Here is a 27,724-nt window from a genome sequence, read left to right as displayed (position 1 = left end):
TATGCTACACTGCCTAAACCTTCGTCGACTGGATTTAAGGCGTATAGATTCTAGGTTATCACTCTTCTACAAGATTTATCATGATCTGGTTGCTATCCATATCGTAGATTACCTTACCCCAATGACCCGATGTGTCCGCTATGGCCATTCCCTAAGTTATAGGTTAATTACTGCAACCACTGACTCTTACAAGTTCTCTTATTTTCCGAGAACTGTGTACCATTGGAACCAACTACCCCCCAGTGTCGCCCACTTCCCTACCCTAGAGCAGTTCAGTGCCGCAGTTTGCAGCCTTGAACATGTCTCGCCCTAGTTATCCTGCTAACTCAAGTTTTAACCTTTTTATTTCACCAAAGTTATTTTTTAGTTTCTTCCACTCTAAATTTTTATCACTATATTCTTTCTCTTATGATTTTGACGCGCAAAACGTCTACGTCCCCGCAAGGGGTTCGACGGTTACGGAAGATAGATAGATAGATTTGTACTTGGTAAAGTAGATAAATTATATCAAATGATAGAAATTACACAAATATTTTCTTGTATCGCCCACGAGAAGAGTTGGAAGGTAATGTACGTAGGTAGATGAATGGGTTCTTTTGTATGTAGGTATATATATGTAGGTAGTTGGGTAGGAAGGAAGGTAGGTCAATCAAGCTATAGCAAAGTACTTCTATAGACTCTATTGATATATAGTTGGTTGGTTGGTAGGTAGGTAGGCAGGTGCATAGGCGGGCGGGCAGCCAGGTTGGTGGGCAGGCATACGGACAAACAGGCAGGCAGGTACCTAAATAGTTAACTAGCCAGATAGCTACTAAAGAGATAGGTAGATAATCTTAGGTAGTTAAGGTAGGTTGCAAAGTGTATGTAGGCTACATAGGTAGCCATGTCAAACAATAATGTTTAATTAGCTTGTTTCACAATAAAAGGGAATAAATCTGATATTACTTCACCGAATTCCCTTAGTCAATGTACTCCCAAACCCTAGGATTTAACATATCGCCATGTATTACTAAATTAAATCAACAGCTGAAGAAGAAATGCCGTTTTCAAGGGACTCTTTTTCAATACTGGTGACCTATGACTTTTATTGCATATCTTTGTTTCTTAGATGATTCTCCTTTAATATCCAAAGTTTGAAGAAATTCTATTATTGGGAAAAATTCCCTCATCTCATATACAGAGACTCTAGCGTATGCCTTTAAAATGACGGGAAGTGACAACATCAGTTAACATTAAAAGTTAAAATCATCTCTCTTGTCATAAAATACCAGTTTAGCCCCACTGGGGACTATAGGATAGCCCTTTTCCGTCTGTCTGTCCGTCTGTCTGTCCGTCATTCCAACCATTCGTCTGTCCGCAATTTCTTGTCCGGTCCATTACTCTGTCATTCATCAAGGGATTTTAATATTACTTGGCAAAATGTTTTCAATAATGCGACGACGTTTCGTTGGCAGGATCCGGACCCCTAGCTCAAGGGTTAATGTCACACTTGGAGGTCAGAGGTCAACAGGACTTTTTGCTTTTAGGTCTGTAACTCAATACTCCAGCAAAGGATTTTAATATTACTTGGCAAAAATAATTTCCATAATAAGGTAATAGGTCAGGCACAATTTTCAGACTCCTAGGTTTAAGGTCAAAGTCACACTTGGAGGTCAAATGTTAGTACAGCATTAACAGGGTCTGTTTCGTGTCCAGTCGAGAACTCTGATATCCACTGAAGAATTACACTATTACTTTGAAAAAAATCCCCATAAACAGACGTCGTGTCATGCGCAACACACTGACAACCAACTCGAAGATCAAGGTCACACTCTGATGTCAAAGATCACTAGGTCTTTTTTTTCAGGTTGAGATGACTTGTTGTGAGCAACACCAGGCCCTAGCTCAAAGGTCATGACCACAGTTATAGATCAAGTGGCAATAGAATTCTATTCCTGTTCGGTCCAAAACTCCATCCATCAAGGGATTTTAGTATTAATTTACTCGTCGCGATTGTATCCAATAATGAGACGACTTTTCATGCACAATATCCAGAACCCTAAAACAAAGGTCAAGGTCACACTTTGAGGTGAAATATCAATAGTTTTCTTATCTCCGGGCCATCTCTATCATCCATTAGGGGATTCTAGTATTACTTGGCACAAATATTTCCCATAATGTGACGATATGACGAGTGCAAGTCCCAGACCCCTAGCTCAACGGTCATGGTAACACTTAAGAGGTTGAAGTTAAGTACATTTTTTCCTGCCTGGTCCGTTATTCTGTCATCCATCAATAGGATATTACTGTCACTTGGCACAAATCTAGCTCACAGGTCAAGGTTGTACTTGGAGGTCAAGAGTCAACATTTATCTGTTCCTGTACTTTTATGTAAATTATTTCAGGTCTTTTCTTTTTCTTCTTGTCCTCTCAACAGATTTTTCTTCCATGCATGAATATTTAACTAATTTTAAACAAATATTCAACACAACAAGCTCATGTGTCAGACCTGATTAAAATAATGTTGGTGTGATTTCTCCAGGATTACTTCCCTTTAATATGATAAGTATATCATTGCACTTTTTTCTCTTATCTTCCCGCCAATTCAAAAATGACATGTTATCAAAATAACTCTTACATTTATAGGTGTAATAAGCGATTATCAACTATAGATTTTTATGTATGCTTAGCCCAAACATTGGGCCTTATAACATATTGTACATATAGTAAAATGTTGTATGTACATCATTGGCAGATATCAGAATAATACGTTATTCTGCAGTTGAGATAGTTATAATCATTTTGCAGTAGGGGACTTTATATTGCAAGCAATACTTATTTACTTGTTAATAGAGATATGTATATCTGAAAAAGCAATAGTATCAATATAGTAAGTCTTAAAGTTTACTAACTCTGTCATGCACAATTTCAGATATCCGCGGCATTTACATAAAATCAGTCATTTACACTTGATGACGTCATTGTTATACTACATCATTGGTATTGCTCTAATTTGTCATTATAATAATAATTAGTTAAATGAATAAAACTGTGGAAATGGCCAAATAGTAAATCTAACACGCCAGTAAAATTGTAGTATTAAGGAAACCCCATCATCGAGTTGAGATATATCCAAAGACTCGGTAGAAACGCTTTTTTGGATAACATCTCAATCTCGGGGTGAGATTTCTTTATCGGCAACTATAGGGCGTAGTAGATTCACTTCATTTTCTCTATCAATCAGATCTCCAAAAATGTTCTTATTAGTACTCATAAATTATTTCCTATATTCAAAATGAATTTGAAATGGTTCAAAATGGTTCCAAAATAATTACAATTAAATTAATTAATAATGCAAAGTTCAATATTAAAACTATGGACGAAACAATGTAAGTTTGTTCAGCAACATGAAAAGAATCAGCTAGGAAAGGAAAGTGATCCCTTTCCTTTTCATTCAGTGACTACTCTTCTTTTTAGATTGTTGACACCGTATAAAATTAAAGCAGCGCAAAACCACAGGCTACCTACCAGTACATAAATGAAAATGCTGCAGGTTCGGTTTGACTCAGTCTGTTCATAGACAAAAGTGGAAATATAAGCTACCTCCGCGCCATCTAGCCCCGAGTTGAGCAGACCTCAACATCTATGTTCATTGGGCGGTTTATATGAAACCTTCAAAGATACATAGAGTGCAATTCCATGAAAAGCGGCGCAAGTCATGGATAAATTTTCAGTCTGACAGCAACATGGACATATGTTATATACATGTAGTTCATGTACAAACTGTAATTGCCGAGACCAGACACGGACAGAATATCCATATAAACATTCTTAGTTTCTGAGGCCATGTTTAGACCGCACTTGCGCCTACTTGAAGTAAGGACGATGCCTTTCCTACGTCGACAGGTAGGGAGTTCTATGTACAGACTACCATGTGGCTAGAGACGAATTATTTCAGGTCAGTCCTTGGACTTTTTTTGTAACTTTAGAATGTATTGCCTCGAAAGACCCCTTAGAAGTGACGCGCCGTGAAAAAACGATTATGTTTCTGAAAATCTTATTAACCTGCATCAGCTCGGCTCTGGTTTGAATTGCACTCTGTGTATCATTGGAGGATCAATGTGCACCGCCGTATGAATACATAAGCGGGTTTCTCTAAATTGTATTCTGGTACTTTAAACATGTGTCTGCTCAACCAGGGACTAGAGGGTTTGGACGGTCGCTTGCATTTCCACTACTGTCCATGAACAGGCTCCGTTAAACCGAGCCAGCAACATTTTTGGTATGTCGTGTTGGTCGATCTGTAGTTTTTCACCTTTTCTGTTTTGGTAATACCAAGAAATATTAATTTTCTTCTGTTATTTAGACCATTGGCCTTCATTATTCTTATGGTAGCGCTATATGTTGCACATTATCTATTAAAATCTCATATTTCTTAACCTTTGAATTCTGGTTGGAGTTGCATATTCTATGTGTCCTGACTAAATTTTTTTATATCCTGTGACGTGAATGTAATAATTTAAAATCATTAAAAAGATCCCCTGAAAGCATAGAATGCAACCAAGCAAAATAATACTGAACTCGGTTCAACTGAGTGTATGTTCATGAGAGGTAATGTAACTTGTAACAACCCTCATGCCCACAAACCCCGGCTTAACCGGAATTTTGTTATAATGAAATTGAATGCACTCCAAAGGACGAGAAAATATAACAACACTGAGCCCATTATTAGTCCCCTACTGGTTGAAAACCAGTTTCGGGGACTATAGGAATGCACTTTTCCGTCATTCCGTCCGTCCGCAGTTTCGTGTCCGCTCCATAATTCTGTCATCCATGAAGTTACTTAGCATAAATATTCCCCATAGACGACGTGTCATGCGCAAGACCCGGACCCCTAGGTCAAAGGTCAAGGTCACAGTTGGAGGTCAAAGGTCAACAGGGCTTTTTTCCTTTCCGGTCCATAACCATCCCATCAATGAAGGGATTTTAATATTATTTGGCCCAAATGTACCCCATAATAAGACGATATGTCGTGCACACTTTCAGACCCCTATAATTTTGTCATGCAAGACAGGATTTGAATATCAGTTGGCAAAAATATTCCCCTATGTGAGACAACATGTCATGCACAAAACCCGGGCCCTAGGTCTAAGGTCAAGATCACACTTAGAGGCCAAAATTTAGATACAAAAATGATTTTGTCTGGAGCATTTCTTCTTCATGCATGGAGGGACTTTGATGAAACTTGGCACAAATATTTACCACCATGAGACGGATTGTCCTGCGCAAGAACCAGGTCCCTAGATCTAAGGTCATGGTCATACTTAGAAGTCAAAGGTTAAATTTAAGAATGACTTTGTCCAGAGCATTTCTTCTTAATGCATAGACGGATTTTTGGTGTAACTTGGCACAAATGTTCATCGCCATAGGCACCCTTGTTTTAAGAATTACCTCCGTTCTTTTTTATTATAAATAAATTATATTGTTATTTTTTTATTACTGGCCGTAGGGAAAAATCGAGACCACTTTTCTGTGGTACAACATTCATGCAACATTGAATTTTTAGATATATTCTGACCTATCTCTATCTGGTAAAGAGTTTTGTGTGGACTTATAATAGATTTTTTTTTGTTATTAATTTCCCTTTGTTGTTACTATAGATAACTTATATGATAACTTTTTTATAAGTGGTCAAAAATCAATATGAAAACAACTGTAGGTTTTTATCTACTTAAATTTTAATCCAAGTGTTTTGTTATAACATATTGTATATATAGTACAATATTGTTTATACATCATTGACATATATCAGTTCATTATGTTATACTGCAGTAGAAACAATTAGGTGGCTTCCAGTAGGGGACTTTGTATTGCATGGCAATATTTACTTCATTCACTTGTTAAACCTAGATTTCTTTATCACTTATGTGGTAATTTAACTTAAATTTGTCAAAAAAAGTGTTTATCTTTTGACTCGACTGACTTCTGTAAATAACGATGTTATTATATAGGATCTTTTTGAAAACATTTTGTCTTTTGTTATGACGCGGTCGGGAATTCCTCCTCTCGAAGTGGGCGCTGTACCACTAAGTTATTTAATGCAAATTTAATATGCAGGTTTAACTTACAATAATCTAACAATTATACTTGACTTTAATGTAATTTTACTCCATTTGACACCATAAGAGACAGTTCTGTCAAGTGTGAAACAACCACTTGCCGTAATGACCTGACAGCAGGTCGTAAATTGGTAAGTAGTCAAAGACCACCATTTGAAAAAAGTACACAGGTAAGTGTATACGCTGGAGTAAGGTGTGATTGGTCAGACATGTAACAAAACAAAGAAGTGGTTTTTTGTTGTTGTTGTTTTTTTTTTCAGAAGATTATGTGCAGATAAAGTATCACTATTCATATGTTTTTCGTCCGATATTTTGGTGGAACTAAGATATTTCTTGAAAAATAAATGCGATAAAATGTACACGAAGGCCGTACACGCCATACATTACGATGTTATAATTGTTCCTTATAAATTTGTTAACATATAGTCGGTTCAAGAGCACCTATGTTAGTTGTCTTGTCGGCTCAAAATAAAATTTATCTTATCTTAGGTCTGGTGTTCTCTAATCAAGTAAGTTTAGATAGAAGATTAGACTTTGCCTACTTGGCGGGAAAGATAAACAAAACAAACGGAAAAGGCTTGCTACATTTATATATTGCAGAGGTGAATGTCGTTGAAAATGATAAAATAAAGCTTAGATATAAATATCAATCAGAATTACAGCCTTTTTGTAACTTGACAGTTGATGAGTACTTTACCGCTATCTTGATTAAAGAGACCTTTTATTATTTTCGGATTATTACATTTCGGATATGTGGGGCCAAGTAGTGTAGTTTTCCCGTCCGAAAAGGTGGAGTGGTTTAAGTAGTCGAGAGCACTATTATAAGCAATATGTATCCCCATTTTCAGCTCTCTTTGTCATGATGTGATTGCCCTTCGTCCCTCTTCGTTGTCTGTTCAACAATTTCTTCTTGTGTAGCAACAACAACAGGAAAGATAACTCTTGCAAACACCCGATACAATTTCAAAACAATATGACCCCCAAAAAAATTAAACTTCTAAAAACGCTTTTTAAACCTAGCGTATTGTGTTGCATAGAAGGTATTCTAAATACTGTATGATTTTTAAGATGGGAAAGTATAGAGTGTGGAAATTATACACTGTTTTCCAAAGTGAAAGTACCATGTTTTTGAATAGGGCTAAAATTTCATTTTCATTTTTTTTTTACTGAATGGCTGCATAAACTAAAGAAATTAGAGAAATCTTCCTTTGTAACAAATAAATAAGTTGTTAAAATAAATCAATTACATATACATGTGGGACAAAGATACGCAATTAGTTGCGGTCACTTTTGCTGAAAAATTTGTGTCAAAATCTTGGACATTACTTCTAACACCCAATAAAACTTTATCAGTAAATTTTATGTTCAAAAAGCACAATTGATTTGTCTTTCATACACATATAAGAGTTGTAATCAAACACCACCACCCCCGCTCCCCTCAAAAAAAATAAAAATAAAGTGGTTGTTGTTGCTATCTTGACTACATTTTGCTATCAGTTTTAATCAGACTTGCACACATCTTGTATTGGCATAATATCTGAGTCCCTTTCGAAAATTGCATGGCCAGATCCCATCATGGGTTCCAGAGTTACGGCCCCTTAAACTTAAAGGGCCAAAATCTGCTATTTTGTCGTTTGCAATTGTATAGAGACTTCATTTATGGTTTGATTTGAGAAAGACTTGTAAATGTCATTAATTAACGACCATAGATCTTCGATTCCATGATGAATCTGTCAGATCCAATCAGAGGTTCTGGAGCTAAGGCCCCTGATTGACCCCTTAAAGAGCCAAATTTGTTAACTTTTACATAGTGAACATGATAGAAATGACATTTTACATTTGAATTTTACCACACTTCCACACAACTTCAGTCACAACAAGATCTTGGTTCCTTTCGAAAACCTGCTAGATTCCATCATGGGTTTTAGAGTTACTGCTCCTAAAAGGGGCTAATTTATTTTGGCCCTTTCAGCCATATAGAGGTTTCTTAATTTTATTCTTTGATTCGATACAAATTTGCACAGATTGGTCATCTTGATAATCACTAAGCCAAAAACTATGGTGGTATTGGTCAGTGAAAAATGAAAAGTACGGTTTAGTCAGGGAATTTCATTTTCTCAACAGTGGCAACCCTGGTAAAATATTTATCCTGTTCGACGGGAGATCCCGTTCAGTAAATCTGCTTGTTTTACGCCATTTCCCTAGGCTATATATGTAAAGGTAGCTATATTTTCACTTAATAGAACAGAAATTCATTAGAAATTTGAGTAACTAACTTCCACATGTATTCAGGTGAGTGATACAGGTTCATCGTTGTCCACATGTAACTATTCAGTTTGCCTTTGAAAATTTACATCCAGTTAAAGCTTTTATCTGTTTACAGGTTTAATCTCTGATAGAAAGATGTCTGTAGATACTAATGGAAGAATGGGTGATGCTGCATCTCAGATTATACAAAATGGAACTTCAGAGATGAATGGGAAACCTTCAAGATGTAAAAGGTAAGTTAATGTTACTATGAAATAATATTTGTGGAGAACTAAATTTTTGTGGATTTCATGGTTTTGTCATTCCACGAAATTAAATCTTGACAAATTGGCAAGTTTTCTGTTTGTTGTACAATTTGAAACCTGCAAATTTTTGTCCCCACAAAATAGTCAAAACAACGAAATCTTATGCTTGTGAAGTTAGAAGATTTTACAGCAGTTAAGTTTGTTTAACTGTTGCATATCAGTGTTTTTTTTCAGTTTTGGGGGAAGGGGGTCGGTGCCCTTTGGAGGGGGAAAAATATGACGTAAAACTAAGAAAAGGGGAATTTTCATTTGTGTTAAAATAAACTTATAGTTTCAAATTTATTGATAAAATTCAGGGCCCATAAGAGCATGTGACATGACATATAACAGTGTTCGAAATTCACGGTAGTCCGACAGCCCGTGGCTACCAAATTTCAGCTCGGGCTACCGATTTTCCACAGGTACAAGCCCGACTGGGCTACCGAATTTTCCTCATTTGTTTAAAAAAAAACATGCTAATTAAACGAGTACTGCATCGTGATTTTCCAGACTGAGAAACGCTTTTGGAATTATTGGTTTTTGCACTCTTACTTGTTGACAATCAAACACAGTGCCAAAGACGTAACCGCAGCTCTAATTGGCTGAATACAATCACCTCTAGCGTAACGGATAATTTGATTAGCTTTCACACTTCTCGCGAAAATCTCACAAGTACCTGCAGTAGGAGGAGCTTAAATTATGCTATCAGCGTGTGTGTAATGTGTATTCAGCACTCGGTATTACATCTTACAAATTGTCAACAGTCCGAGTTGCAGTAATTGGCGAGTGCTGATCCTAAAAAATCGGGCATAACAGTTTAGATTTCGATTTGGCAAGGAGTGTCATGTCCGATGCTTTTGGACTCTGACGATGATGATCTGGACTGGAGTATTTCGAGTTAAAAGTTTTCAAAAACATGGCAAACATGTACTGTATGTCTTTTTTATTACTTCAAACATGCATAGAGATGTCTGTAAAACAAAATGTTATATGGTGCAAAAATTATGTATTTTAAGGTGTTAAAGTTCGGGCTAGTGAAATTGATGTCGGGCTTGGAAAATTTTTAATCTGGTAGCCCGAACGGGCTATTGGATTCAAATCTGAATTTCGTACACTGATATAACACAATGTAGCATATCAATACCAGATAACCAAATAAATTTTTCAAATGTGGAGGATAAGACATCCATAAGACTATCAAAATTTACAACAGACATTAGGTCCCTTCCTAAACAAGTCGTCGAGTGGCTGTTTTTTTATTACTGTCAAAATCTGACATTTGCAGTCACTGTTATATTTGACATGTTACAATAAAAAACAAACTGTAAAAAAAATGTATGCATTGGACTAGTCCCTTCCCAAAGCATAAAATCAAACCTTGACTGACTAGAGGATGGAAAACTCAACACTACCTGGCCAAACAAATAGAATGCAAATCATTTACAGACTAACATTCAACAGCGTTGTTGTGCAGAATAATAAAGCGCTTCGATGATTCTGATTTATCAAGGGAAGTTACTCCAACCAGTGTCGATGTAAACAAAACGCGAGAAACCCTGGTGAACTGTTTTCTATATGAAAATAAATAAGATAAACTAGATCTAGTGAATTATGATTTAATTGATTGGCAAATTATTTTTATTTTCAGAGGGGAATTTTAGCCATCGGAAAGGGGAAAAAAAACATACTATTTTGAGGGGGAAATGGGGCCGAATTTCGCCGAATATTTTGGTGAAAAAAAACGCTGCATATTGAACATTGTTAAAACAAAAAAACATAGAAAGTAACATAGTAACCTAAACAGTAATTACTGAAATAGTTTATTATAAGTTTCACAGTGTATAGACTCTCTGTAAGCCCAAACGGAAGCCTCCAAAAACTAGGCGTTCACTTTTGTTTTTCAAATTTTTGGAAGCTGTCAGGAGTAAGTATTTTTTTATGTTTTTCTCTGTCTATTTGAAATAAATATTCTTGTATATATTTTTCAGTGTATGATAAATGTCTCTGCCACACAGCCGTTAAATAGACATTAACGCTTGAAATTAAAACGCATTTTCACCAAAAACACAGATGGTCAAAGCAAAAGACAAAACATTCAAGCTAAAAATGCCCATTATTTTGGAATTGTGAAGGAAGTTCGTGTCAGGACCGCTTCTGAATGTTTCATTATCAGTCCATGCACACGATATACCTACAAATATGCATTACAATCCTGAATAGTTCAAATATTGTTTAATCCAACATGCATCTGAATTATGCACTGGCCGCCTAGTCCCAAAACTTGATATAAAACTGTTCCACTATTCGCCAAAACACTGTACGCCTATTCAATAAAGAAATGCTAAAGTGTTTGAGATAAGCGCCATACACTGTACTCACTGAATTAATAAATATAAGTTTTGCATTGTATTTTACTGCGACAGTCAGACAGTATTTATTGGTCTATTTCACCAACGATATCCTTGTTTTGGACAAGAAATAGAATCTGTATGCATACAAGAAAAATATATATTTAATCTGCTCAGTTTGACAGGCCACTTTGTTTTTCTTAAAGACTTTTTCTTTTGTATTTTTAGCTCCACTATTTGGAGAATAGGGGTGCTATTCTACTCGCCTCGGCTTCAGCGTTGGCTTTCTTGGTTCAAGTTTTTCGGCAACCTTTGTTTTTTCTATCACATCTTTTTTACTTTTTCTTATATCTTACTAAATGACTTCACATAAACATTGTGCAGCATACAAACAAAGCCTTTTTTATGCAGAGGCTGTGTCCATTATACCCAAGGTGTTATACTTAGTGTTTAAAATTATTTTTTGTTTAAAAATTTAAGCTCCACCTACAGACACACGCACTGTCTATCTGATTACATGGTAGAGTCAGTGTCCAATTAAAATAAGTCCCGCCTATCTTCCAAGGCGATGGTAGCTTTATTCAAATTAGTAATGTAGAACAGCTGATGTAATTACTAGGAGCCTTGTTCTGTAGCGAATACTGCAATAATTATGAATGAAAACGAGAAAAACTTGGATGCTAGCTTTGATCTGCTTGATTTTGAATGATATCAGCGGTGCTTTGGAGCCGAATATTAAAATAAACTGAAATTACCAGTTACCACGCCGACTGTTTCTTCTGTGAATAATGATAAAGTCCCCATCGTTAAGTCCGAACAAATCTCTGAGATGCCTGAAAAGGATCAAACACAGAGTTGTGTCACGTAATGATTACATGAATGATGCGTTAGTGACTCATGTTCCTAACAGTGTAAAAGAATCTAGTCATTATTACTAAAAATATTTTCAAACAGTTTATTAGTACGCATGTATCAAATTAAATTGGTCGCGCGGCTCAATTCAATTTGATAAATGTTTACTAATAAACACTAACATATTTGACAAGTGGAATCGAAACTGCAGTAATAACATCTAAACTTGTCCATGACTGTTCTGAATATTATTTTAACTGTTGGTTATCATAAAGCAAAGTCAAAACATTGAAATATAAGAATGAAAACTAGTTTTGAATAGGTATACAGTTTTTCGACTAAGCGTACAGTCTCGATTTTAAAAACTGCGATTAGTGGGCCAGTAATGTATCGAATAGTGGGACAGTGTAATCGGCATACATGTCTCAGAAAAACACATTTTCCTGAAAATGTATTCGTTACCATAGAGCCATGCTAGTATTTATCGATGCGTAAGATAATTATCTACGAAGTAGCAAAGGTTTTAATTCTTTGCAATAGCTCAAGATACGTATATTTCAAAGAATTGATAGTTTTGTTATTACAAAATCGAACAAATATCAACACTGATTTGACTTGAAATTAAGTATATAATGAGTTTTATCAGGCGTGTTTGGTATCTACGTAAACAGTAGCTCTTAGACAATACATACAGGGTTCGATCTTAACGCAGTCCCGCGATCCCGAGGACACCTATTTTAGCGGAGGGCCTCCTGAACTTGGAAGCTGGCTGTCCCGTTGGGACAGTAAGTTTTCAGTTCAATATCTATAGCTAACAAAACTTATCAAAAATACCAAAATGACAGAAAAACCTTGCTTTGAAACGATTTTCGAAGTCGACATCTGTCACAGGGGTGTAAAATTCCACTCGCCCGCTCGCATTGACGAGTCTGAGTAGGACGAGTGGACCTCGCTGTATACTCGACCGATCGGGCGGGTGGTTTTTTTACGTCCTTACTTTACCAAAATTCAGAAATTACAACTCCAAAACGTCAACAAACTTTGAGATGGTTCAGTCGCTACCTGGATTGACTGGAATTTACCCGCGAATCATAAAGATATCAAAACGTCATGCCGGTAATTTTCCATTCCACAAGCACTTGCGACCTATCGTATTAAATATCTAATTTACATCGACACGTACACAAAAACCGTGCGTAGTGCATTCATTTTTTAACATTTTCACTTCAAGTTTTCAACACCTCTTGAGAAATAATACTATTTGAATTCTATAATGATTTTAATAAGATATCGACAGAAATGTAGGCAAAATTCTATAAAAACGGTCGAATTTTCATATAATCATTTGTAAAAATTCAAACAGCGCGATCTTAGTTACTTATTTCTTTCTAAAAGTAAATAAATGATGAATACTCTGGGCATAAAATTCAGACTTTTGACCAGAAGGAACAAAAAACAGAATAAAAAAATCTTAAATAATGAAAAAGCGGCAGCAATTACAATACATGGAGTAAAACGATTTTTGGCAAACGGATGAGATTTCTGTTAGTGCGGCAGAATAGGTTACGTGACCTCGTGAACGTAAATAAAAATGCGATTTTAAAATAAAGCAATGTGATGTCATTGCTGTTTTTAATAAGTTTTAAATGAATCTTTGTACATGTATTTTTTGACCAACAATTTAAGTTTTTTTTGTCAAACAGTAATGTAAATTCCTTGAGGGCAAATAGGTCACAGAGGTAGAATATCCACTATAGTAACTATCGTTTGAGACATTTACCTTTTATACGGGATATAGCACATTCGCTTTTGATAACAAATTAAAGAAGAAACTTTTTATTGATTTCTATTTCTCAGCAATTTTAAGAACCAATGCGGTACGATCAGACAGTGATGTGTCACATGGTGCGAAAACATGACGTAATGCCATGACAATCTCGAGCAAAAATACCGCTTTGATCTCCACTTCAGATGTCAAGATACTGACACACTTCTTTTAGCTCTACTTTGAGGGGGTGTAAATTGATCATGAAAACAAGGTCAATTACTTAGTTTATCAACTGAATAATTACCGATAATCTTTAACGTTTTTTCCCATCTCTTTCAACACGGGTGGATGGACGATGATTACTGTGTCCAAATTTTTTAGACACTTTTCAAAATAAATATTTTTCGGGAAATAATACTATTGTACATAATACTCCTTTCATAAAAGTGACAGTATTAAAAGTGTCAGTTATTAGGGCGAGTGGCTGTTCACTAAGGGCGAGTAGATATTACTGGCTACTAGTCCTGCACGGCGAGTGAAGTGAAATTTTTTTTTACACCCCTGGTCATCTGTTCTAACCACAGTCCGGATGTTTACTCTCGAATACATACATGTACGTAGACTGGTTCCACGTTATTTTCAAAGTTCATGGCTGAAGGACTACAAATGTTAATGTATCGATTCTTTATGTTCAATAAATATAAATAAAAGAAAGATGTATTTGCTTTGGTTATATATGTTTATTGAATCTTTTTAAATAGTGTTAACAATCGAAAAAAATTACTGAAAATGGGAGGGATTCCTGAAATCAGGGAGGGACAGCTGAATTTGTAAGGAGGAATCCCGCCAGGATTGTTAGAAAAAAGTAAGCATCTAACCCTGACATAAATAAAAAAAATACACTTACTTTGTGCAATATTAACGAAATAAACAAAGAAAATCCAAGCCATTAGCGACAGCAAAAATTTGTGTTTTGATTTTTGAACGCCTAGTTTTTGGCGACTTCTGTTTGGGCGTACAGAGAGTCTATACACTATGAGTTTCTCCAACAAATATTTTGTTTGGCATATTGAGGAAAAGTAATTGATTTTGAAAAGTACTTTTCCTACAGTTTTAATATGTGAGACATATTGTTTTTGCCCTGTCCTTGCGTCTGTTCATCACACTTCATTTCTGTTCAAAAACTGGAGAACCATTTGACCTAGAACCTTAAGACTTCATAGGGTGGCAGGGCTTATGGAGTAGACGAACCCTATTGTTTTTGGGGTCGCTCCATCAAAGGTCAAGGTCACAGGGGCCTGAACATGGAAAACCATTTCCAGTCAATAACTTGAGAATCACTTGACCTAGAATGTTGAAACTTCATAGGATAATTGGTCATGCACAGTAGATAACCCCTAATGATTTTTGGGTCACTGTTCAAGATCAAGGTCACAGGGGCCTGAACATGGAAAACCATTTCTGATCAATTACCTCAGAACCACTTGACCCAGAATGTTGAAACTTCACAGTAGACAGAACATGGAAATTCATTTCCAGGCAATAACTCGAGAACCATTTGACCTAGAACCTTCAGACTTCAAAGCGACTTTGAAGTGGCAGGGCTTATGGAGTAGATGACCCCTATTGTTTAGGGGTCACTCCATCAAAGGTCAAGGTCACAGGGGCTGAACATAGAAAAGTCTTTCCAATCAATAACTTGAGAACCACTTTACCCAGAATGTTGAAACTTAATAGGATAATTGGCCATGCAGAGTAGATGACCCCTATTGATTTTGGGGTCCCTCTAAAAGGTCAAGGTCACCAAGGACAGAACATTTAAATCCATTTCTGGTCAATAACTTGAGAACCATTTGACCTAGAACGTTCAAACTTCATAGGATGAAAGGACTTACAGAGTAGATGACCCCTATTGGTTTTGGGGTCACTCTTACAGGTCAAGGTCAAAGGGGCCTGAACATGGAAAACCATTATCAATCAGTAATTTGAGAATCACTTGACTCAGAATGTTGAAACTTATTAGGATGATTGGGCATGCAGAGTAGATGACCCCTACTGATTTTGGGGTCACTTGATCTAAGGTCAAAGCCATAGGGGCCAGAACATGGAAAGCCGTTTCCAATTCATAACTTTAGAACCGCCAGGCCCCAAATGTTGAAACTTAGTGGGATGATTGGATATGCCAAGTAGATGATCCCTATTGCAGCCAACCATCACTGTCTCTTTGACTTTCACTCTTGTCCCCTATTGACTTCTTGCCTGTATGACTATATAGTGGGGGAGACATGCACTTTTCTACAAAAGCATCTTCTAGTTCTTACTTGAGTCAGATGGTTTTCCTTTATCTCAAGATGTCTGAAGAAATGAGCTTTTCATTTTTCCAAATGACTGATCTTTGGAGTGAAAGCATAATTATGGACTAAATAAAAGAGTGTCAAGAAGGCTATTAGTATTGTAGATGGATCAGACTTTAAGCTTCACAGAAAAAACTATGTCTGAACAAAATTTGGAAATTGGTGAAAAAATAGTTAAAACTGACAACCGCTTGACCTAATTTTCGAGTATGTCTCATAAAGTTTATTATTCAAAAGTACCTCCGGTTAGAAATTACTGAAGTAATCTGTAATATTAATTGTTGAAGCAACACCCCAGACTGTGAAATATTTACAACGTAACAATATGATGTTGTTACAGGCATTCAGAATACAACTACCTAGATGCAATACAGGAGATAATTGACTGCGGAGTGAGAAAAAATAATAGGACAGGCACAGATACTCTGTCTATATTTGGTATGCAGATGAAATACAATCTCCGGGATGGTAAGTAAAAGTTTTGGTTGCAGTTAATAGCTTAGTAAAGTGACAGCGTAGAAAACTAAGAAATTTGAAAGTGCTTGATCAAGTGTCGAACAGAGGCATTTGCCTTTCCAACTGGGATCAGACATTTAAAGTCATATTTCAAATTTATTAATCTGTCTGGATAATTTTGGAAATTATTCCCTTTGTGAAAGTTGTAGTCTATGCAGGTATGTAAAAAATAAAGCAACAAAATATAATAGCAAACTCTTTTTTTTTCAGAATTTCCACTGTTGACTACAAAACGTGTTTTCTGGCGAGGTGTAGCTGAGGAGTTGCTGTGGTTTGTTCAGGGGTGCACAAATGCCAATGTTCTAAAAGAGAAAAATGTTCACATCTGGGATGCTAATGGCTCAAAAGAATTTCTCTCAGGGATAGGACTTGGTCACAGAGAAGAAGGTAAAAATTTAATATGTTTTGTAACCGCATCTTATCGTTAATTAGTCCTACAGCAAAAAAAAAAAAATCTTTGCTGAAATATCTGCACACCAGTATGAGAAAAATTACATTTAAGTGTTTGTTTATTTTGTGGAAAATATGGTTGCACATTATTTGTGATGTCATTGATTTGGGTTCCAATGTTCCGTTTTCAGTGTTTTAGTTAAATCGTGAAAGAAACTGGTGCAGTGCAGTTTTAAAATTTACTATTTCAACACTACTTTTTTCTTCACAGGCGACCTTGGTCCAGTGTATGGATTCCAGTGGAGACATTTTGGTGCGGAATATAAAGACATGCATACTGACTACAAGGGTCAGGGTGTTGATCAACTAAAGGATGTGATACATAAAATAAAGACCAATCCAGATGACCGTAGAATTATCATGTCTGCATGGAATCCTCTTGGTACTGTAAAATCATTTAATTTGGTGGCCACAAATTTTCGTGAATTTATCCTAAAAAGAAGTTTTATGGGGCTTTGAATTCATGGATTTTAAATTGTAAAGATATAAAATAAAAGGAATTTTATGTGTTCATTGGTATTTAATTTTGTGGATTGACCCAAGCTCGAAATCCACAAAAATTAGTCCCCAATGAATATTAATGATTTCAAAGTATTTCAAACTTAGCTGGAGACTTTTACCAAGATTGTTGGCATTTGATTTGATATAAATATGGCATCTAGTAGTGGCAATAACTTACATCTTTTGAGATAAGTACTTTAAAGTTGAGTCTTTGATTGTAGTCCTTTCTCTTCTGTCTTTTTTTTTATTTGTTAAATATGTTTGAATGTGAAATATGTTAAAAAATGTTCAAAAATAAAGTGTGTTTAACAATGAAATATATTTTTTTTTTGACATTGGTTCTTACACAGGACAGAAATTCATTTTCAGATTTAGACAAGATGGCTCTACCACCATGTCATTCATTTGTACAGTTTTATGTTTGTAATGGTGAACTGTCTTGTCAGCTGTATCAAAGATCTGCAGATATGGTATTTCTTCTTTCTTCATTTTGAGACAAACATCTGTTAAATGGTATGTTTAAAGTGCTTTAACCCCGCTTGGTTAGAAGTAGCGCAACAGGTAGAGTTTAAGACTTTCAGCTGGGAGGTTAAGTAATAGAAAGAGCATTGAAACTCGAGGGTAAACGATTTGTACGAGGGGGCATACAGCGTTCGACACTAACTTTTTTGCCAGGTATCCCGAAGGAATACCTGCTGGGAAATTTAGGAATCCCTGCTGAAAATTAGGAGTCCCTGATAACAAAATGTGGTAAGAACATGAAAAAACTAAAATCTAACAAACACAACTGTTTACAGTACTACATGTATTTTATTTCCACTTTATTTCCATTTTACATCAATGACAACAATAGCTTAGTTTTTGGCTTTTTAGCGATTGGTTCGCTCACACCATCCAAAAACCTCCACATAATTAGTTTGAAATGAATTAACCTCGGAATAACGATAGACAAGGCAAAAAACAGTGTTCCTATACAAATCGCGAAATTTATGGTGAAAAACTTACCTTAACACCGTCCAGATTTTTCATTTGGATACATCGGCTTTATTCGCTTTGGTATTGGCCAAGATATTGCGTTTAACGGTTTACTTTGAACACTCGATACACCTCGGTATTTACGCTTATATAGCATATAATAAACAACGTAAAATTGCGGTCTCTGTTTACGCTTAGCAAAAGACCGATGTTTGAGCGAACAAGACTGGGGAATTTAATTTTTTTAGAATCATATTTTATCTGAAAATCAAGAGTCCCGACGGAACACCGAAATTGTGAACTTTAGGATCCCTTGTGGATTTTTGGTGTCCTCGGGATCCCGGGACACCGTTAGTGTCGAACGCTGGGCATAGCCCCCGAGTATAAATCGTTTACCCGAGAGTTTTAATGTTCTTTCTGTTTTGTATCATAGCCATCCATATATGGTAGTTCAGTAGGCGTTCCACATTGCCATATACAGCAGTTCAGTGAGTACTTAAAATCCTTGCTTTACAAATGTGTAAAGCTCAGCTAAAATAAACCAATGCGAGCGCAGAAAATCAATAAAATGCACTTCGCTGTCTGCTGTTAGAGACACGCCCATACATGCTGGCATACTTTCCTATCTAACAGAGCGGTAACTAGCATGCGGGTATTTAATACCTGCACACTTTTAGTTACCGCACCCTGCGCTCAGTGTATACGATTTACCTACACCAAATTTGTTAAGAAAAACACCGAGCTATGATACAAAAGGTTAAAATCCCATGGTAATTCTGTAGGTTTGATTATTGGGAAGTGACGGCTTAACATCATTTATCTGGAAAACCTAGAATATTGCCTGGTAGCCATTATTAGGATACAGGGTTTTTTAACCCGGAGGGTAAGGGGCCCAGGCCTGTGATTTTGGAAAAAAATAGCTTGGTATTTGGGCAAAGGGGAATAAAAAAAACCTGATGTAAAGTCAAGTTTTGGGGAAAACTGCATGATTTAAAAGAAGTTTTCTGGGGGGAAGGGGCCTATTAACGGCCCCTTTTATAGAAGGAAAAAGAAAAACACCTGGGGTAGCATAAACGTTGCCAAGAATGTATCACATTCTTAAATAAGTTTAACAGTTCGTAGATCTTGATGTTAATACTTTAAAATTATAAAATAAAAAAGCAGCAATGTAAGGACTGCAATTGATGAATTTGGTGAATTACGAAAAATTAAGCACATTGACCTGTATATTTTATTGGGCCATATAATTGAAAAAAAAGAAAATCTAAATCTGAAAAGTTTCATTATTAAAATCTATATTATGGAACTTTTCCATAGCAAAAATGTCATAAAGTGTGAAATTCTCATAAAGCCCATTGAGAAAATTGACCACAGAACCAGTATTTTCAAATGTCTAACCGAAAAATCAAGCACAAAGCCATCTCTGTTTTTATCAGCTGAATTTCATATGGATAGGTTGATTCTTAAAAAAATATTGTTTAAAAAAGTTCTGCATTGTAGAACAATATTTGATTCAAATGTGCAGAACTACATTATGGGGCATTATATGCTTGATGATTGTCTGCGGACAGTTTAGCTATTAAAGGTTATTTGTCCTCTACCTCAGATCCATGTGAGAGGGCTTAGTTACTTGAACTAAATAGGTGAATACTGGTAAGGACTAAGGAGTCTAGGCATGATGATTTGGTTAGCTTACCACTGCATAAAATTGAAACCTTGAAAAACGGTCTTTCACCATTTATTTACAAGAAATATAAGGTGCACGTAGATGTCGCATAAAACATTGAACTCTTTAAAATTCTTCAAAATTAGTTTAAAATATGAATATTCTGTGTGACTCATTATTGCTTTTAACACCTTGACTATTTATTTCAGGGACTTGGTGTTCCATTCAACATAGCAAGTTATTCTCTTCTCACATATATGATAGCGAAAGTCACTGGTCTCAAGGTTGGTATTTCAGTACTGCAGTCATGATATTTTAATAACAAAATTTCTTTTGATTATTGCCAACTTTTAACAATAAAAATATTGCAACAGATTTTTTTTTTGAAATCTGTTAAGGTCTATCCGAGCTGGTTTTGCAAGTATGGAATAGCTATAAATGATACCTGCAGCAGGCTGTCTAGCGTCCCTAAAATTCCTACTTTTTCCTATTTTTTTTCAATTCGGCTAAAATTCCTATTTTTTTTTAAAAATCAAAGGAAATTCCTAAAAAAGCCCTATTTTTTCACAAAAATTCCTAATTTTTTAACTTTTTTGCAATGATCAAAAAGAGAAAATGTTTTAAATGTTGTTTAAAAATTCTTCTAATTAAAAAAAAACAACAGTTTTGCACAGTTCAGAGCAGTTTACCAGTGGTAGACATCTTTTCTGTAAATAAAGCACTATTTGTGAGTTACTTTTATGCCAATCACATAACGGTAAGCACATTACATGGTCTTTAAAGTCCATATTTTAATTTGAAAATTCCTAAATTTAGCCCTAAAATTTCCTTAAAATTGTACCAAATTTCTAATTTTAGCCCTATTTTTTTGTACAAATTGCCCTAAAATTAGCCCTAATTTTTTGTCAGGGTATGCTAGACAGCCTGCTGCAGAGATCTAAAAATAATTAGTAAATGTGGAAACATAACTGAAATATTTATCTAATTACTGTTTAAACTAAAACTGAATTTTATATATTTTAATAGGATTATAAATGAATATCATTTCCTTGATGTAAATAAAAGCATCATATATATGAGTAGCATATTTGTGTAAATATACAATTGTTTTAGAATACTTAGTCAGTTTAGTCAGTACCCAAACCAGAAATAATGGGGGAATATACCCAGTAGACACTGAAAGCTTGTCTGTCGCTCTTTTAATGACAGAAACTGTAATTGGTGACCTTCTTGTAAATATTTGTAATATCTCTTCAAACATTGTTTATTCTAGCCTGGAGATTTTGTCCACACACTGGGTGATGCACATGTATATGTGAACCATATAGATGCCTTAAAAGAACAGGTATAGTATTTACATAAAATCAGTAAGCATGATTCACTGGGCTTCTTGGAGGGGAAAAGAGAAGTTGAAAGTGGCCTCTCTCGAGTATGTACTCCCTATAAGTGACTGCTGGCTTAAACTACTACCCTGCAGGACACAGAAACCACTACTTCTTCCAGCTATTTGTCTTGGTGCAAACCCAATTGTCATTGGATTGATGGATTTTCAGACAATTAATCATTCAGCCTTTCAAGTAAACCAACCTGCAGAAGCCACAGGGACGGCAAAATCTGATTTTGACTTACTTGTTCATTGTTTGCCAAGAGCCATTTTCTAGTTAATCCCCCACCACTGTTCTTCCGTCCTTCCGAGCTCACATTTGCATACGTAGGTGGCTATAGGAACAATAGGTAACTGTACTTTTTAGCTCGCCTATTCGAAGAGTAGGGGAGCTATCCTACTCGCCCCTGCGTCGGCGTGAGCGTGAGCGCCACACAAATGTTAAAGTTTGCGTACCACCCCAAAGATTTTCAAAGTCCATTGAGATATTGCTTTCATATTTTGCATACTTGTTTACCATCATGACCCCCGTCTATAAAAAGGAGGGGGCAACTCTATCAAGCATTTTGACTGAATTATGGCCCCTTTTCGACTTAGAAGAAATCTTAAAGTTTGCGTACCACCCCAAATATTTTCAAAGTCCATTGAGATATTGCTTTCATATTTTGCGTACTTGTTTACCATCATGACCACTGTCTGTAAAAAGGAGGAGGCAACTCTATAAAGCATTTTGACTGAATTATGGCCCTTTTCGACTTAGAATAAATGTTAAAGTTTGCATACCACCCCAAATATTTTCAAAGTCCATTGAGATATTGCTTTCATATTTTGCATACTTGTTTACCATCATGACCCCAGTCTGTAAAAAGGAGGAGGCAACTCTATCAAGCATTTTGACTGAATTATGGCCCCTTTTCGACTTAGAATAAATGTTAAAGTTTGCGTACCACCCCAAATATTTTCAAAGTCCATTGAGATATTGCTTTCATATTTTGCATACTTGTTTACCATCATGACCCCAGTCTGTAAAAAGGAGGAGGCAACTCTATAAAGCATTTTGACTGAATTATGGCCCCTTTTCGACTTAGAATATGCTTATTGTAATGTTAAAGTTTTACTCATTGCTTATATTATACTATCAAGCACTGAGAATAGTCGAGCGCGCTGTCCACTGACAGCTCTTGTTCTTTGATGTCATTCATTCCTTAAGGCTTTTATGTGGCTATTTTTCTCTTACGTGGCTAAAAGAACAATAGAGAGAACAAAAGAGTAGCCACATAAGTATCCATATGTAGGAACGTTTGTCATTCCGTCCGTCTGTCATTCCGTCCTTCCGAGCTCACATTTGCATACTTAGGTGGCTATAGGAACAATAGGTAACTGTACTTTTTATACGCCCGTTTGAAAAACGGGACGTATTATGGGAACGCCCCTGGCGGGCGTGCGGGCGGGATGGCGGGTGGGTGGGTGGGCGGGCGGCGTCCACAGACTTTGTCCGGAGCATATCTTCTACATGCATGGAGGGATTTTGATGAAACTTGGCACAGTTGTTCACCATCATGAGACGGAGTGTCATGCGCAAGAACCAGGTTCCTAGGTCTAAGGTCAAGGTCACACTTAGAGGTCAAAGGTCAAATTCAAGAATGACTTTGTGCGGAGCATATCTTCTTCATGCATGGAGGGATTTTGATGAAAGTTGGCACAGTTGTTCATCATCATGAGACGGAGTGTCTTGCGCAAGAACCAGGTCCCTAGGTCTAAGGTCAAGGTCACACTTAGAGGTCAAAGGATACAAGAATGAAAACCTTGTCCGGAGCATTTCTTCTTCATGCATAGAGGGATTTTGATATAACTTGGCACAAATGTTCACCACCACGAGACGGAGTGTCATGCGCAAGAACCAGGTCCCTAGGTCTAAGGTCAAGGTCACACTTAGAGGCCAAAGGTCAGATACAAGAACTTAGAGGTCAAAAGATACAAGAATGAAAACCTTGTCCGGAGCATTTCTTCTTCATACATAGAGGGATTTTGATATAACTTGGCACAATTATACACCATCATGAGACGAAGTGTCATGCGCAGTTCCCTTGTTAGAATTACTTCCCTTTGTTGTTACTATAAATAGCTTATATTGTAACTTTTTCATTACTAGTCGTAGGGAAAAATCGAGACCACTTTTCTGTAGTACAACATGCATGCTACATCCAATTATGAGGTGTATTTTGACCAATCTCTACCTGGTAAAGATTTTTGTGTGGACTTACAATTTTATTTTGGATTTTTTTTTTTTCTTTTTTTTTAAGATTACCTTGCCTTAGTTGTTACTATAAATAACTTATATTGTAACTTTTTTATAATTGACCGTAGGGAAAAAACAAGACCACTTTTCTGTGGTACAACATAGATGTTACTTTCAAATTTTAGGTGTATTTTAAGGTATCTCTACCTGGTAAGGAGTTTTTTTGTGGACTTAGAAAAACAAAAGACTTACAATGATTACTAAACAACCACAAAATTAAAATTCCATTTGCAAATACAGGTGCCAGAGTAAAGAAATTTGCTGTGACATGCGTATATTGTGACATTCTGGCACTCTTGTTCTTTGATGTCATTCATTCCGTAAGACTTTTATGTGGCTATTTTTCTCTTACATGGCTAAAAGAACAATAGAGAGAACAAAAGAGTAGCCACATAAGTATCTATATGTAGGAACGTCCGTCCGTCTGTCCGTAACACTCGTGTCCGCTCCATATCTCCTAAACCTCTTGAAGGATTTTTATGAAACTTGGCTCAAATGATCACCTCATCAAGACGATGTGCAGAACCCATGAGTCAGCCTTGTCAGCTCAAGGTCAGGGTCACAACTCAATGTCAAAGGTTTGAGCCTTCCATTTTGTGTCCGCTCTATATCTCCTAAACCCATTGAAGGAATTTTATAAAACTTGGGTCAAATGATTACCTCATCAAGACGATGTGCAGAATCCATGAGTCAGCCATGTCAGCTCAAGGTCAAGGTCATGACTTAGAGTGAAAGGTTTGAGCCTTCCATTTAGTGTCCGCTCTATATCTCCTAAACCCTTGAAGGAATTTTATAAAACTTGGGTCAAATGATCACCTCATCAAGACGATGTGCAGAACCCATGAGTCAGCCATGCCAGCTCAAGGTCAAGGCCACAACTTAGGGTGAAAGGTTTGAGCCTTCCATTTAGTGTCCGCTCTATATCTCCTAAACCCCTTGAAGGATTTTCATCAAACTTGGGTCAAATGATCACCTCATCAAAACGATATGCAGAACTTATGAGTCAGCCATGCCGGCTCAAGGTCAAGGTCACAATTTAGGGTGAAAGGTTTGAGCTTTCCATTTTGTGTCCACTCTGTATCTTCTAAACCCCTTGAAGGATTTTCATCAAACTTGGGTCAAATGATCACCGCATCAAGAACTCATGAGTCAGCCATGTCAACTCAAGGTCAAGGTCACAACTCAAGGTCAAAGGTTTGAGCTCTGTATCTCCTAAACCCCTTGAAGGATTTTCATGAAACTTGGGTCAAATGATCACCTCATCAAGAAGTTGTGCAGAATTCATGAGTCAGTCATGTCAGTTCAAGGTCAAAGGTCACAGCTAAAGGTCAAAGGTTTACCCTTTCAATTTCCATAGCATTGGCGGGGGATTTAGCTGTTTTTCAGACTGCCTTGTTGTCTGTGTAATGGTTATGCAGAATTATGGTGAAATTTTACCTGCTTGTATGAGCCCCGAGACAAACTGGGTAAGTTGGACAACTGATTTTACTGCTCCTGAAAGGTAGACACTGCTTATATATTGTACATCTCTTGAAATCTTGTTTGGAAGTCAGTTACAATTTTTCAAGGCTAAGAATTTCTTTGTCATCTAACCTGAATTTCAGTTGTGTATGCATCTTTGCAGAAAATGAAAATTACAACATGAAAATTAGATGATCAGTGTTTCAGGCTTGCAAGTTTGATTTTTACAATACTTTTATTTCAGTTGAAAAGAGAGCCAAGACCATACCCTAAACTTTTGATAAAGAGAGAAGTTACAGACATTGATGACTTTAAAATGGAAGATTTTGAAATTGATGGATACAAACCTTACCCAAAAATACAGATGGACATGGCTGTATAAAATATTCATTGTATGTCATAATGTGCAATTTTTTGTTAAAGAAAGTGGTAAAATGTGAAAATGTTTTAGAAATTTACAACAACTCCACATATTATAAACAGTTTTCTCTCGCAAACGTAACTGTTGAATTTAGTTTGCATTTCTAGACCAGTTTACACAAGGATGAATGATGGTTGATAGCTAGCTGAGCTATGATTAGAACCAGTTTGTTAATAAAAGTTTATCATAAATTTATGTAACATTTCACATCAGGCTGTGTTTTGTGACTGTGATAAGACTTTGGATCAAAGTTGTTGCAAGTTAATTAGAGCAAAAAAGTTAGGGGAAAGAAGGTAAAAATATGTGTAAAGTGGTATACTAAATGTGTACGAGTTTCGTAGCTGTCTCTTACCTGTTTCTGTCACGCATGATTAAAAGAGATGAGGGGGGATTTATAATGTGTTTGTACTGTTTATGATATTTTTATGAACTTTATTATAAGAGCAGTTAAGTGCTAGCAAAATGGAGGATTAAATCTGTCAAACTTGTGCTTTCCTATTTTCTTTTAAAAATATAATTTTTGAGGAAGCTGGAAATTTTTAAATCATTCTTCTGCATTTGTGAAGAAGCAAGGTTTGAACTGGAGACCAGCTTGTGCAATTATATACACTGCACCACTTGCAGAAGACTGTAAAAACAATTTGGTATACAAGAAGCATGCAACATAATGTCCCTTACAGGGGCTGCATTGTAATCCTTGTAATGTTCATGATTTCACAAGAAATACAGTTGCTTAAAACTGCCAGGAAGGTCTTTAGGTTTACTTTGAGGTTATACATCAGAAAGACTTCATTGAGTTGGTAGATTTGTTGTTGAATATGTGTACAAGCATGTACTACTATGCACTTTTCAGTAATTGGTCTTGGGGGGAAAAATGATGGTGGTTTCTCTATCTGTAATAATTTATATTGCAAAGTTAAATTAATCCTCACGCATCCCACATATATGGGAAAGCAACCTTACGAAATAGATAACTCTTTCCTTACTGTAAATATAGTAGTGGGTGTGTCCCTCAGTTTCTGATGGATAACTGAAGAATCTATGGCACAATAACTAACTATTTGGCAGGTTGTTCATTACCAGCAGATGACCCCTATCAGTTTTGAGGTTAGTTGCCCAAAGGTCAAGGTTGTGGTGACCTTGAGCTGAAAATTGGTTTCTGATCTCTAACTAGTGTTTTACACAGAACCTCAAACTTCCTAGGCAGATTGGTCATGTCCTACAAATTACCCCAGTTGATGTCGAAAGGTCAAGGTTGTGGTGATCCAGCTGCAAGTCTGTTTCTGGTTGGTAACTGAAGAACGCTTCGGAACCTCTAAATTGGTAGGCAGGTTGTACCAGGTCCCACTTTCACAAAACTTTTCATGGTCTTAGTGGAGTTTTAGAGATTGAAATTTTGATAGGAAATTTTAATAGAACTTCAAGATTAATTCTAATCAAAACCGACTACCAGTAGTCACTTGAAAATACCAGTAGTCAGCCTGACATTTAATTTTAGTTTCATTATAAAACTCTGCCGAGACGAATGTTTATGAACATGGAGCTGGAACAGATTCTACTGTCAATTTCTAGGTCTATAGGTTAGAGGTTTGTCCACTAAGCTGAAAACCTGTTCATGCAATTTGGAATATATCAATCCACTTTTTCATTCATATAGCACTGTTTAAACACTGCCAGTTTGGGTAATTCAAAACAAATCGAATTGTTTTCGTTGGTCTTACTAATGTCAGATTTCATGCGATGATTGCCTGTGTTCAGATGACACCAATTTTGTTTCGGTTAATAAGCCAAAGGTAAAGGTCACAGTGACCTCTAGACTGAAAATACTAAGTTTCTGCTGGTAACTGAAGGATGGTTTGGCCTACAGTCTTCATTTGAGGATTGCCAGCATTCAATAGATGACCCAAATTTTAGTTAGTGGATTAGTAGGTCAAAGACAATGATCTTAAGACTAATGGTTTTCTCAATATCTAAAGAATGCATTGGCTTACAGTCTTCAAATTTTGTAGATTATCCTAATTGTTTTTAAGATCTGTAGGCCAAAAGTCAAGGTCACAGTGATCTCAATACTGAAATAGC

At 36.2% G+C, this 27,724-nt stretch overlaps 1 protein-coding gene across 2 annotated transcripts; it reads left to right on the top strand.

Annotated features, from left to right (window-relative positions):
* The first annotated feature begins 6,589 nt into the window (after window positions 1-6,589).
* On the top strand, window positions 6,590-26,133 carry LOC123536993 (thymidylate synthase-like). Of its 2 annotated transcripts, none has more exons than XM_045320524.2 (9): window positions 6,590-6,700; window positions 8,482-8,599; window positions 16,313-16,440; window positions 16,699-16,875; window positions 17,150-17,320; window positions 17,809-17,909; window positions 20,290-20,364; window positions 21,354-21,425; window positions 25,469-26,133. In XM_045320524.2, exons 2-9 carry the CDS (start codon window positions 8,502-8,504, stop codon window positions 25,604-25,606), a joined length of 960 nt encoding a protein of 319 aa, XP_045176459.2. In that variant the 5' UTR covers window positions 6,590-6,700; window positions 8,482-8,501; the 3' UTR covers window positions 25,607-26,133. The 2 variants fall into 2 exon arrangements, with proteins under 2 accessions (XP_045176459.2, XP_045176460.2); XM_045320525.2 differs by lacking the exon at window positions 6,590-6,700 and adding an exon at window positions 7,035-7,138.
* Window positions 26,134-27,724: the final 1,591 nt, after the last annotated feature.

This window comes from Mercenaria mercenaria, chromosome 17, assembly GCF_021730395.1.
Source record: "Mercenaria mercenaria strain notata chromosome 17, MADL_Memer_1, whole genome shotgun sequence".
NCBI lineage: Eukaryota > Metazoa > Mollusca > Bivalvia > Venerida > Veneridae > Mercenaria > Mercenaria mercenaria.
This window is presented reverse-complemented; position numbering and strand designations above follow the sequence as displayed.